The sequence below is a fragment of the Danio rerio genome, chromosome 8, assembly GCF_049306965.1.
Source record: "Danio rerio strain Tuebingen ecotype United States chromosome 8, GRCz12tu, whole genome shotgun sequence".
NCBI lineage: Eukaryota > Metazoa > Chordata > Actinopteri > Cypriniformes > Danionidae > Danio > Danio rerio.
The window spans coordinates 20059933-20073746 of NC_133183.1; the positions used below are offsets into that span (position 1 = coordinate 20059933).

The 13814-nt window shown below is 33.8% G+C and overlaps 2 protein-coding genes across 3 annotated transcripts; both read right to left on the bottom strand.

The window, feature by feature from the left end:
- Positions 1-79: 79 nt before the first annotated feature.
- On the bottom strand, positions 80-3075 carry elovl8b (ELOVL fatty acid elongase 8b). 2 transcript variants are annotated; one of them, NM_001204524.1, is made up of 8 exons: positions 2882-3075; positions 2606-2671; positions 2256-2443; positions 2018-2098; positions 1838-1894; positions 1621-1735; positions 699-826; positions 80-520 (listed from the first exon to the last, which is right to left on the bottom strand). In NM_001204524.1, the coding sequence occupies exons 2-8, from the start codon at positions 2661-2663 to the stop codon at positions 353-355; spliced, it is 795 nt and encodes a 264-aa protein (NP_001191453.1). In that variant the 5' UTR covers positions 2664-2671; positions 2882-3075; the 3' UTR covers positions 80-352. The 2 variants fall into 2 exon arrangements, with proteins under 2 accessions (NP_001191453.1, NP_001019609.2); NM_001024438.2 differs by having other exon boundaries at positions 2606-2682.
- A 787-nt stretch (positions 3076-3862) lies between these two features.
- mutyh (mutY DNA glycosylase) lies at positions 3863-11572 on the bottom strand. The gene is made up of 15 exons (NM_001436603.1): positions 11225-11572; positions 10620-10747; positions 10029-10068; positions 9877-9950; positions 9747-9788; positions 9590-9661; positions 9395-9508; positions 8934-9031; positions 7080-7224; positions 6909-6999; positions 6651-6833; positions 6431-6576; positions 6119-6268; positions 4365-4406; positions 3863-4238 (listed from the first exon to the last, which is right to left on the bottom strand). The coding sequence occupies exons 1-15, from the start codon at positions 11331-11333 to the stop codon at positions 4092-4094; spliced, it is 1581 nt and encodes a 526-aa protein (NP_001423532.1). The 5' UTR covers positions 11334-11572; the 3' UTR covers positions 3863-4091.
- Positions 11573-13814: the final 2242 nt, after the last annotated feature.

Here is a 13814-nt window from a genome sequence, read left to right on the forward strand (position 1 = left end):
GGTGCCATCTAGTGCCAGTCACTGGTATTAATTGACAATTTAGACAGCAGAAGGCTGAAAAACAATCTGACCCATCATAGTGACTTAAAATGACATTACACTTTATTTACATTCAAGTTATTTTGGTTTTGATAATGTAAGCTGGACATTTCACCTCTCTCCAAATGCAAAAAGCATAAGTAGCATATATCCCTGAAAAATTACCTTTACATACTATATCTGATATGAGGTCAGCGGTTTAACAAATCCTTTTAACCCTGAACACTAAAGAACACCAAGAATGCAGTAATGGAATGTGTAAGGGGATGCAGCATTTGTCTATTCCTCTCCCCAGCGTGTGGCTCAAATGCTGTTAAGACTTCTTGCTCTTCCTCTTTATGTAGCTCTGGTAGTAAAAGTTGCTGAAAAGTATGATGAGACTGACACAGTAGGCAAACACAACTGCATTCATGGAGTCAGGAAATTCACACTCAGTGAAGAGGTTGTATCCAGTGTGAACAGTCAGCAAAATAAACTGGACCTGTAATGAGATGTGGTTCATATTAATCTACCAACTAATCTCTATTGAAGCAATTTATTTTAAATCGATGTAAAATTGTTAATAAATGAGGTAAAAGTGGTTTTTTTTTATGTATGAATGGACTAAAATTAGCCAGATTAGCAGTGTGTGTATGTACATGTGTGTGTCTTGTGTATACCAGCTGCAGTGAGGTGAGATAGCGCTTCCACCACAGATATTTCTGCAGATGAGGGCCCAGAGCTGCCAGACCATAGTAAGAATACATCCAAATATGAACAAAAGTGTTCAGCAGCCCTATAAAAAATGCTGAAACAATAAAATGACAATATTCTGTTTTTAGAAATGCACATGTCATATTATGGGTTTAATATACACTCACCAGCCACTTTATTAGGTACATCTGTCCAACCACTCATTACATTCGGAGGGTGAGCCACAGCCTACCTGTATATTGTTGCTGACCATGTCTATCCTTTTATGACCACAGTGTACCCATCTTCTGATGGCCACTTCCAGCAGAATAACACTCCATGTCAAAGCGCAAATCATCTCCGACTGGCTTCATAAACATGACAATGAGTTCACTGTACTCAAATGGCCTCCAAAGTCACCATTTCTCAATCCAATGGAGCACCTTTGGGATGTGTTGGAACAAGAGATTCGGATCATGTATGTGCAGCCAACAAATCCAATAGTATCTGGATGCAGCCTTTGTGATGCAAGCTGAGACTGCATCACTCAGCGATGCAATGTCAGAAACAATGCACTCAATTGGAGCTAGTGACGTCACTGTGACGGGTACAGTTAGGGGTGGGGTTAGGTGAGCCCATTAAAAAGCATTGGATGTAGCCCAGATTGCACTGCACCAGGTCTGCAGGCAGACCCCTCTCAACAAATCTGCAGCAACTGCACGATGCTATCATGTCAACATGGACCAAAATCTCTGAGGAATATTTCCATGACCTTGTTGAATCCATGCCACAAAGGATTAAGGTAGTTTTGAAGGCAAAAGTGGGTTCAATCCAGTACTAATAAAGTGGCCAGTAAGTGTATATATGTTTTATAAATATCCAATGATAATCCATGTATTTCAGACTTACATTGCCCTCCTGCCACATATTTAACTCCTGCCCACCAATTGAAGATCATTGTTCCATGATGATACACATGAAGAAATGTGAGCTGGCTATTCTTTTTTCTTAGGATGAAAAAGACCTTTATGTGGAAGGTTAAAAAAAGAATCATTCACTGAGTCATGCCTATACACCTGATATAAATCATTGTGATATTTATTTTTTTTACATTTGTGAAACTTACTGTATCACTAAGCTCAATTACTTTAGAGAAGAAAAACCACCAGCACACATTGGCCATCTGAAAAAGTCAAATAAAAAACAATGTTTGGTAAAGACAAAGATAACACTGTATGCTCATTTTATTTTCAGTACAAAATATAGTTCAAAATATTACTGAATTAAAAAGAAACGAGACAATCACCCTCATTCCCAATGGACTGGTGCTGTAGTCTACAGGCTGACATAGGTAGCTGTAGTTTGCCAGCCAAGATGTGACAAGGAACTGTGGAAAGAAACGATACTTTGTTGGTAAAAGGTCATGATGAGGACACGCATCTTCAATATTCTCAGACTGAATGACTTGATTATTGAAAGCAAGACCTTGATGGTAGGATAACCAACCTGAACTAATGGAGTAATGTATAAAATGCATTATTTACCTCATGGAACATGTATACAGACAAACCAACCATGGAAAAGTTGTACACAATAAGCAGTCCTTTTAGGTTCACTGGTTCCATGTTTTTCATAAGCTTGGGTCCGATCCAAATAACACCCAGATAACATAAAAATATACAGATGATCGGTACAGGAGAGTAGACTAGTAGCCATGGGTCAGTCCGCTTGTCTGAAACATGACAGCAAGCAAAAGCTTTGCACCTCAGGGGTTTCAACAAATTTATGTTCATATTCTGTGATATGTTTTTATGTACTGTTATTAATTATTTTGTATAACTAGTTGGTCGTAGTTAATTTGATTAAAAAATCATTCTTAATAAATAAATCTTACCCCCATTCTCTACAATCCACTTGTGCATGGATTCCAGTCTCTGCCATGCGGATTCCATTGAGAACTCTACTACAGAACTTCATTATTAAAGACACAGGCAAGACCACAATTACACAACACGAAAAAACACGATGGAAATGCAGTCAATTCTGATAAAAACATGCTAATTATTGATGCGGTGTACACTGTGCGTGAATTTTGTTGTTGTAGTTGTATATGGATGAATCCATGTTTTGTCAACCGTTTGCATTATCATAAATGTACCGGTGAACTTACCTGTGGAGGAGTCTAAACGATCGATACCGCACTGTGTGGCTGTTCTAATCAATCGCACGGTCAGATGGGAACTTTGAACAATTTTGTTTGAGTAACACGGAAAATTGTGTGTTATCAGTTGTAATGCAGAAGTACACAGATCTATTTGGAAAGAAAACTTTGGACTGCACCCGTTTTCATTTCAACTCAGATGCGCAGTTAAAAGTCTCTGTTGTGTAGTAAAATTAAGCATGACTCCCAATGCAATATGGCGGCGAAAATAATAATAATAATTATTATTATTATAATTACGACACAAAAAAGAAATTAAACGTGTTTTAGAGCCGTAAAGCCTCGACACGTGTTGTATTGAAATATTAACAGGTGGGAAAGAAGAAAATGGACTCTTATTTTGACAACCCAGCATTAGACAGAAAAAGGCGTTCAGGGCGCAGAGAATTGAAAGAGCATGACCATAATTTAATTATTCTGTCTGACAACGTGCTGTTAAATAAATAATATTAAGCTTGAGTAAAGGGATAGTTAACAGAAAACGTTTAATTTACATTTCCTCCACTTGTTTCAAAACATTGACTTTCATAGTATTTTTTCTACAATGGACGTTCATGGCTACTTTCTCCCAAACATTCTACAGAATATCTAATTTTGTGTTAAACCGAAAAAAATCTTAAAAGTTTTGAACCACGATGAGGAAACTTACATTCTATACGTTTAAAGGCAGATTATATACTCATATGAGATCAAGGCACATTTACACATTTATAAAAGACAATTTTGAGGGATATAAACAATAACAATGGTCTTTACCTATTTCCTGTTTTACATTTTTAATTTCCATAACTTCCGAGAATCCAAAACGGTCCACAAACTGATAAATAATATGATATAAAAATATGTTATGATAGCTGATTTAACATAAAGGTATGATTAAATCGTAGTATGATAAATAGGAAATATGCATGGGCCAATGACATCACTGCATTAAAATGGCATATAAACGTTTATTCTGGACAATACTACATCCTATAACAATTTATTTTTAAAGAAAATATACATTTATTTACTTTAAAAACACCTAATATAAATGCCCGTTCTCCGTAATAAAACAGTGCTGCAGATGTATTATACAGTATGATAATATACATCATATGAAATAATATAAAAATGTACATGATGATTATACAAGATGTAATATCCAGACCAACAGTTCTTAAGAGCATTTGCTTTTAACTGTTGTCTTTGAGGTAGAGAAGAATTTACTGAGGCAGAGTTGTTTGGGTCCTACATTAGTAGCAGCATCTTTGGGCTTTTTTATTTTGTTTGACTGTTTCTCAGGGCCGGCTTTTCTCTTCTTTCCCTTAAAAAGTATAAAATATGATAAGATATGAAAGTAATTTTAAAATCAGTAGCATATGAATATGAAATCAAATAAATACTTAACAGAACAAAAAATAAAGTGCATGCAAACTCAGAAAAAACCAACCTTGAGGTCCAACTTGCTGGAAGATTCATAGAGCTTCATAATCTGAAATTAAATTTAAATAAAGACTTTAAATAATTAACATTAATTCAAAAAATGTGTTGACATTAACCAACATTAATCAGCATTTTTATTGCATCAAATTTGCGATTGTTTTTTTAAAGCTAATTTTAAAGTATAAATAAAAAATTAAAAGTATAGATTTTAAAGTTTTTTTTTTCTGTGACACCAATTTCCACTGTCGGGCCAGTGCAAGCCAGGGTTTTTAATCAGGCCGCGCCATGCCAATAGCCTGTGAGAGAGAGCAGTGAGGCCAAAATCATGTCACTTTTCCACTGTCGGGCCTATACAGAATATTCCCCGAATCAAACATCACACAACCCGCTCAGTTCAGCAGGATCCAGGCAGATAAAGCACACCACTGCATCATCATTAAACAATTAAAACAAACAACGATAAACCAAAACAAACAAATGACATGTTACTGTAAAGCATTAAATTATATATCAATACGCATAGGCCTATGTATTTTCATTCAATATATTTCTTTACTCGCCGACTGACTGTTTGCATCATACATCGAGTGGTCTTGCCACTAACAGAGGGATGACCCGGCATACCATCCATAACATAAAGCCACAGAAATTTTCCAGCAATAACTCTGTATAAAAATGTATTTTATAACATCCTCATTTCGGTAGGTGCCATCACACATTCAGCCCAAATCCTCCAGAGAGACCTAAATCATACACATTTTTCCCTAGGCTAAAGACAATAATTGAAGACAATAATCTAAGGATGTTGCATATTATTTGGTTATCTTAAATAAAGCAAACAGTTAAGTGTTTCAGGACATAAAAGCAAGTAATAAAATATAGGCTATAGCCAGGGTCAGTCGCAATCTGCGGATGTTTTTTGCTATTTCTGTGGAGAATTTTGGTAAAAATCTGCGAATTTCAGCTGAATTATTTTGGGAGTATCCAGCGGAGTATGATAACTAAAACCTTAATATATATTAAATAAAAAGTAATAAATTACTGAATAAAAACTGAATAAATTCAGATTTACAAGTAAATAAACAGAATTTATAATAGGCTAAAAATCTGCAGAAATCTGCGGAATTCTGTGGAAATCTGCGCGTGCAGATTCCGTGTGGGCCTACATATGTAGCTCTAGCATACATGTATATGCATCAAAACACACATTTCATGCAAAAACACACCTTTTGAACTTGATAAAAACCCTTGACAACTGAAAGTAAATGGCTGCTGTGTCTTTAATATGGTGTAAAGATTATTATTCATTATTGAAACAGCAAGGAGGATGCAGCAAAGAAATATCACCTAGTTAAATTAAAACTACTTTATTATTTTATGCAATACCAACAATTTGAAAGGGAAACATAAGGGCGATCATAAGCCCCAAAGCCTATAAGGTGTTTTATGGAATAGCCTATCTTAACCAGCTATATGTTTTTTTTCCCTTATTTATTATTATTATTATTATTATTATTGGCACATGTACTCATGTGTGATTGGAAAACTAGTGTAATCTTTACCAGACTGGGACAAACTCCGCCTCTTTGGCCCAAGGTATTCGGCAGGCCGAAAAAGGCCGGCAGCTTGCCCTGAGGAAGCCTCGTTTTGAACCGATCAGGCCCCGGAAGTGACAGTAGAAACACAACTGGCCCTGGCTCGCCCTGGTATACTCGCTTTAGGCGCGATAGTGGAAACTAGGCTAATGAAAACACACTCAACCTTTTTAACCCCAGTGGACACAGCTGCCTTCTGCAGAGCAGATTTGGTTAGCCAGCAGGTCTTCTGCTTTTGCTCTCTGTCTGAGCAATCAGAAACATGAACCGAGAACACAATGTAGGTTTGATGGATGTGGGAGAAAATATGCACCACCTGACAGACGACATAAAAGATGTGGATGAATATCAAACATGCGCACTGTAACCAAACATGCACACCAAAGAGATGAATCATACATTTGCTCAATGCATTTTAATCAATTTGAAACTATTCTGAACCCAAGAAGATATAGATGTCGAGAAAACACACACACACCTCTCCCACAAACTGCACTGAGTGAGTGTCCAGGGGTGTTTCCAGCCATTTCTGCATCATGTCACATATCAACTCTTTATATTTATTTTCAGAGATGTCAGCTTGCAAAAGCACACTGGGTAGCTCCCACATCCCAGCCAGGAGTCCTGTAAAAAAAAAAAAAATGAACACATGCAAGTAAGTTCATGTCTAGTTCATCCCATTATAACAGTAGTTTTACCTTTGCTTGGCCTCTGGGTGAGCAGGTACTCCGACTCTTCTCCGGCTCGCTGATGCTCCACTATACAGGTCAGTGTTTGTTCCACACGTGGAGCCTTTTTAACAGGCTTTCTGGGATAATTCTGTACCCCCAGCTGAGGGTCCCAGTCCTCTGACAGACACAAGTTACAGCTGCCAGCAGACACTGTTAAAGAATGTGAACAGATATTAAACAGTGCATTCGGTCTGATGAACTGATGATTTTAGACCATTTACTTACTACAATTCTCTATATCAGGAACAGGGTTTTTGGGATTTGTGGCAAGTTTATTTAGAAGTCTTTTGCAGTCCATCTCTTGTTTCATGCTTATCTACAGTATATAATAAGAACATTGTTATAAAATAGGCAAGGTTCCTCATGAAGTGTGTGGTGAGAGTTGCTGGATAGTACCTTCTTGAAAGCATGACAGTGGGTCTGAATGGGACACTGACTGCACACAGGGGATTTTGGGGTGCAGACTCTGGCTCCTAACTCCATCATAGCCTGATTAAAGTCTCCTGGTCTCTCTGGGTCAACAAGTGCATCTGCAATTCTCCTGAAATACAATTTAGTTTAACTTATAGTCAAAATTTTTTTTTTCTTTTTCAAATATTTCCTAAATTATGTTTAACAGAGCAAGAAATTTTTTACAGTATTTTCTATAATATTTTTTACTTCTGGAGAAAGTTGTACTTGTTTTATTTTGGCTAGAATTAAAGCGGTTTTACTTAAAAAAAAAAAAAAAAAAAAACTATTTTAAGGTCAATATTATTAGACCCCTTAAGCAATTTTTCTACAAAACGCAGATAAGCCTTTAAAATTTTAAATTGCACTTTATGCTGAATATTAGTATCTCAAAATATCTAGTAAAATATTATGTACTGTCATTATGGCAAAGTTAAACAAATTAGTAATTAGAAAAGAGATTATTATGTTTAGAACAAGGTTTCTGCAGGTTCCACAAAGTTTAATTTAAGACTTTTTAAGACATTAATTAAACCATTATAAATGAAATCTTAGACTCGTTCAGAGCTAAACGGTAAGGAATTTTTTTAATGGCCCATATGGAAAATATTTATATCTGCCACATAACATTTTAAATATTGTGTCAAAAGCAAGCTCTAGTTGTAAACATACACTTTTGTTCAACACACACTTTCTTTAAAATAAAAATTGACAAATGTTTTAAAAACTATAATAAACTAAATGAGCACAACACACTGTCCAGGTTAGTGATCTCAGCTGTAAAAACATGGATAACTTTTAAACCAAATTTAGTGTAAGGAAAACAATTAAACGTTAAATAGATAAAATTTACATTTTTAAATAAAGTTGAAAGTTTTATTGAGATGGATTGTTGACGATTGGGATGGGTGTTGGCCTGATTCAGTAGCTATAAACGAGCAAAACAGATTTAATACCTACAACACAATATTTCAGTAGATTTTATACTTTTTAAGGCCTAAAATTTGTTTTTGAGATTTAAGACATTTTAAAACCCCACAGACAGCCTGTTAGAAATGTCTTGAAAAAATATACAGGGGGCTAATAATTCAGGAGGGCTATTTCTGACTTTAACTGTATATTAAAAAAATAATAAATATGTATATATTATTAAATAATATGTATATAATATATATATATATATATATATATATATATATATATATATATATATATATATATATATATATATATATATATTTTTTTTTTTTTTTTTTTTTTCAATATTATTTATTTATTTGTTTAACATTCCCCATTATGTTTCTTTAGATTGCACCTTTGATGTATTAGTGTGTGTACTATAACTCTTTCTAATAGCTTGAAATGTCTGCAAAGTTTTAAAGATCAAAACCAACACAGGTTTGTAACAAAACAGCACCTTCACTGGCTGCTTGTGTACAGCCACCATTCATTTCTTTGCTGCAAAAGCAAATGCACTCTCAAACTATGAAGAGAAATGATCAAGTAAAACAAACATCATCAGCATCAGCACTGTTAGTATTACTGTGCCGGGAAAATTTCTGCCACTGAATTTCTCATCCGTTTCCAACAAGTGCTGTAAATATTACACTTAAACATTTGACCAATCAAAGAAAAGAATTTAGAGAGATAAGATACTTCAATCACTGTAGAAATAATTTTAACCTTGAATTCAGGTAAAGTTTTTTAGTTTTGGGACACTTTAAAACAGAATGAAAACCTCCAGAAAAAGCTTAAACGTGAATTTTAACAATAGATAAACTTGTTAAGATATTTCAGTACCACAAAGCATCTGTTACAGCAGGACTGCTGCTGTCTGCTCCTATGGCTCGAACGCGACACAGAACTCGAATGACGTTTCCATCAACAGCACCTGTTACCTGGAGAACAATAGGAACCAATGCAGTAAACGAACTAACTTTATTTACAGCAATCTATCTTCCATGTTTAATAGGTGATGCAGCACTACACAAATTGATATTTACTGTTTACTAGAGTATCATGCAAGTAATTAAATTAAAAGTAGTATTTGGAGTAATATTTGGTAATATTTCACTCATATCCACAAATCAATTTTCAGCCTGATCATTAGCAAAAGCTTGGGACATTGCTTTCTTCTTGAAGTTTAAGACATGTTACACATAAAATAATCGAATATTGTGAAGATGGTTAGTGTAGAAAGACTGTGTAAAAATCAGATGTTAGTAGCGCAGAGATCAAATTTAATCAACATAAAAAAGTACCTGTCCAAGTGCTATAGAACCAATCGCCCCGGCTGTGTAACGTCCAACACCAGGCAGCTGTTTTAATAGTCCAGCTGTAGTCTTTGGCATCTGCCCATCCAGTTCTGATACCACCTATTTTAAGAAATCATGTTTATAATGTCTCTTAAGTCATAAGTTTGTGCATAACTTCTCCGTTATGTTGTTTAAACCTACTTTCTGAGCACCTTCATGCAGTCTACGTCCTCTGGAGTAGTATCCAAGACCTGACCACATTTGGTTCACTTCCTGCAGGGAGAAAACAATGCACCGCTGTCAGATGCTCACCGTGTCTCTGTGTGTTTATTTTGTGTATATGTGGATTAACTTTCACCTCCAGTGTAGCTGCAGCAAGTTTTTCCACAGTCGGCCATCTCTAAAAATAAATATAGGGAAAAAGCATTAAGATATGACAGCCCAGAGGAGCTTCGAAAGGAGAAATCTGATCAAAGAAGCATGTCTACCTTCATCCATCTGTTATAGTAGTCTATCACGGTGGCCACTTGAGTCTGTTGTAACATGATTTCTGAAACCCACACTGAGAATATCAAGAGAGAAAATTATGATAGATAAGATTTATGGTATGATCATTGCGACAATCAATTTATTTCCATACCTGCATATGTCCTGATATTATCATCTTGTTCTGTCGTAGCCTGGATGGTTTACAATGAGATCCAAAATGAGAAAAAAATCTTATTTTATTAAGCAGTCAGGAAAATATTTAATGCATATACTTTTTGACGTACTAGTTGTGGCACTGACTATTTAAGGTCACACTTTATTTTGATGGTCATTTGTTGAATTTAAGTTACATTGCATGTATGTACATGCCAACTAATTCTCATTAGATTATAAGAAGACTATTAGGTTGGGGTTAGTGCAAGTTGTACCTGCAAAGTTTCTTATAATCAGTTAAATGTCAGTTGAAGGAGCAGTATCAACAGATATTAAGCAAGCAGTCTACTAATACACAAATGGACCATCAAAATTAAGGTCTACCCAATTTAATAAACTAATAAAAGATTCATTTATGTTTTTTACACAATCAATTTAAGTGGTTTTATATGTATACAATATATCAAATCTACTTATATTAAGTTAATTAATGTTAATATTAATGTTAATTATCTCTCAGAACTACAACCCCCCATAATATTTAATAAAAAGTAAATATAAATATAGATAATATGTTAAATTGCTTTACCAATGTCCTCCAGGGAAGCTCTCTCTTATTTTCATCATACCACTTCATCAGGTCAGAGCGGAACACAGATATTTCGGTTGGATCATGAAAAATGTGATATAATGAAGGTTCAGTTTCAGATGTTTCCTCTGGTGGAATAAAAACAAGCAAGCCAATAATGTCAAACATTAACGTTACACAACTTTACAGGCAAACAACGAAGTGTCTTGAAGTCACTCAGATTAAGACCTTAAAAAAATAGTTCACCCAAAAACCACCTTTACCTCAGTCTAAAACTTAAAGACTTTTTTACCTGCTAAACACAAAAGATGATATTATGAAGAATGTAAGAAACTGGTAGCCAAGTCATTGACTACCACTTCAGGGGGGAAAATACTAAAGAAATCAGTTTCCAACATTCTTCAAACTATCTTTTGAAACAAGTTAGAAATGCTCGATGACATGATTTTCATTTTTGGGTCAACTCTCCCTTTACCTGTCACCCAGCATTTTGAGTTCTGACTTGCAAAAAGATTAAACTGTAGATCTATATTACTTAACGTATAGAATATGCAGATATTTTTGGTCGTTACATATGTACCTGTGTGACGGTGAGAGTCACTCACCTTTGATGGAAGGCTTTGATTTTCTGTTCTTATTGCTGGATTTGATCAGCTCAGTGTTTTCTAAAGCCACTATCTTCCCCTTCTGAACCGTAGATCTAAACCTGCTCATAGTGCTAATTCAGCCTTCTGATTTAAACAGCTCTTTAAACTCTGTTAAAAGCTCGACTTAAAACCTATCGAGGATGCATGAAACAGACACGCATAAAAACGGTCCTATACAAAAAAGTATGACGAATAAGTACGTTTAAATCATGGATTAATACAACATGTACAGTACTGTTTACAGGACACCAACTTGTTTACAACAACATCATGCGGCTGCAGCGCTTGACTCCCGCCTTCTGTTTTACTTCCTGGAGGGCGGGAAAAGTTTGGACCAATAGCTGACTTTGGAACTCCGCGTCACTCGCTTGCTATGGTCAAAATGAGCTCTTAACGATGAAATGCAGTATTACTTTGAAACAGTGTCTTACTCTTTTACAAAAAAAAAGGCTTTAAAACAACTGACATTTGTAAATTATATAATTTTTCTCTTTAATGTGTAATGTATTTACCCCTCCTGTTTTTTTTGTTTGTTTGTTTGTTTTTTATCTGTTGTTTCTTTTTCCAAAAATGTTGTTCTTTTTGTCTCTTCAATTTCTTGTTAATATAAAGTGATTGTATATTCTCATTTTCGTATATTAATAAAGAAAAAAAGCTCTTAACGATGAAAAAAGAAATCTAATTTAATATACTACACAAATTGTACCCTGTTAAGCTTTTTAAACGAGATTTATTGAAGACATGGATGTCAGTTGTTTATTCTGTTCATTACACCCAAAAACAGTACCTCCTTTTTTTTCTGGCATTGTCTGTATACAAAACGTTTTTGGTAGAAGATTTCCAAGTGTACAAATGATAAAGTGCTGCCAAATTTTCTTGTATGAATATGTTATTTATTTATTTTTTTAGTTATGATAAAAAGTTGGAAAATTCAGCTTACGGAAAGCTTGAAAATCAAGTTTAAAATGTAAATTTTGATATGAAAAAACAACAACAACAACAACCCTAAAACAACACTTTTTATTTTACACTTAAAATTAGACTTTAAATTAGATTCTCATTACTTTCCTATGTGCGCCTATGCGGTCCAGAAAAAGTTAATAGGAACAAGTTACTTTTTTTAAGACTATAGCTTTTAATTACCCTTTATGAATGTTTTTTTTTTTGCTTGTTTGTTTGTTTATTAACCTAGCAATTTCATACTACTCAAATTATAATAATTATTATTATAATTTTTTTTTATCAAATTATGGCCATTCCTTAACTACGGGCTCTTTTAGCCTTGTTAAGTTGAGTAAAAAAAACTTGTTCAAAATTAACGTCATAAGTTTAAATAATTTGTATAGTTTTTAGATCTGTAAGAGGACAAACTTAGATGAGAAGCATTTTTTCCATCGTGAACTGAACAAATGTCAATTTCACCACATCTCAATATACAGCTTATTTCAAAATGAAATAAACGATGGCAGTCAAACATTATTTAAGATCTTTTTTGTATCTAGTTTAGCCAATCTTTCCACAATATTTATGATAATTATACATTTGTCAATGACATGAATTAGTTGTATGTTGAATTGTCACACTCTAAAATTTATTAACAATTGGGTTAAGAGCTTATTCGAAAATAAATAATCTGAATTGATTTATTAAATAGAATAATAACTTACACATTGTGAATACATTTTTAATGTGTGATGAGAACTTTTAAAATATATTTTTTAATGTGTGTGGTGATGAAAATGACAGTGGTGGAAATTACATTTTAACAGTTTATTGAGAAAAATAAAAAAAAATAGCTTCACCGATTAGCTTTGAATTGATACTAGCATTTCATGTTTGGTTTTTAAAAACATCTTTGAAGCTACAACATGTTTGGAAATGATGTAAAATAAATGTATTTCCTTATCAGGCAATATTTCCTTGTTTTTCTTCATGTGTTGTAGATAAAAATGAAAATTTCCTCAATCCTGAAAATGTTCTCAAATGGCACTATTCATTTTTATAGAAACCACCTAAATAATCTTTCACACATACTATTTAAAGCGACATTACAGTGTTGTGGTACAGTGTTTTCATACAGCTATGTTTTTGTATGAAAAATTATATTGATAGTCTCACATTAATAACTATAAAATATTTAAATTATTTCACTAGTGCTTAATTAAGATATATAAATAGATACCAGATAAATAATATTTTAAAATGTTATTTTCATTGGTAAAGTTTAAAACTCTGTGTGTGCAACAAGGCGAAAACAGTGATTTTGACCCATAAAAGCAGGTTGAATAATATGAAAAAAATATAATAGAAAGGTATTAGTTTTTTTTAAGTAGGTTTTATGGTTAGTTTGACAAAGAAAGAGGAATTTGAACAAAATTATATATATATTTATGGATGTATGATCAAAGGACATAAAAGTGCCCATAGTTGAAGAATTAGCCATTAATAATAAGCACATTTTAAAATTAATAATTTAACATGTTTACGTAATACAGGTTTTACTTTTTTTATGCAATCATTTTGTGGACCCATGATTGAGCCAAAGAAA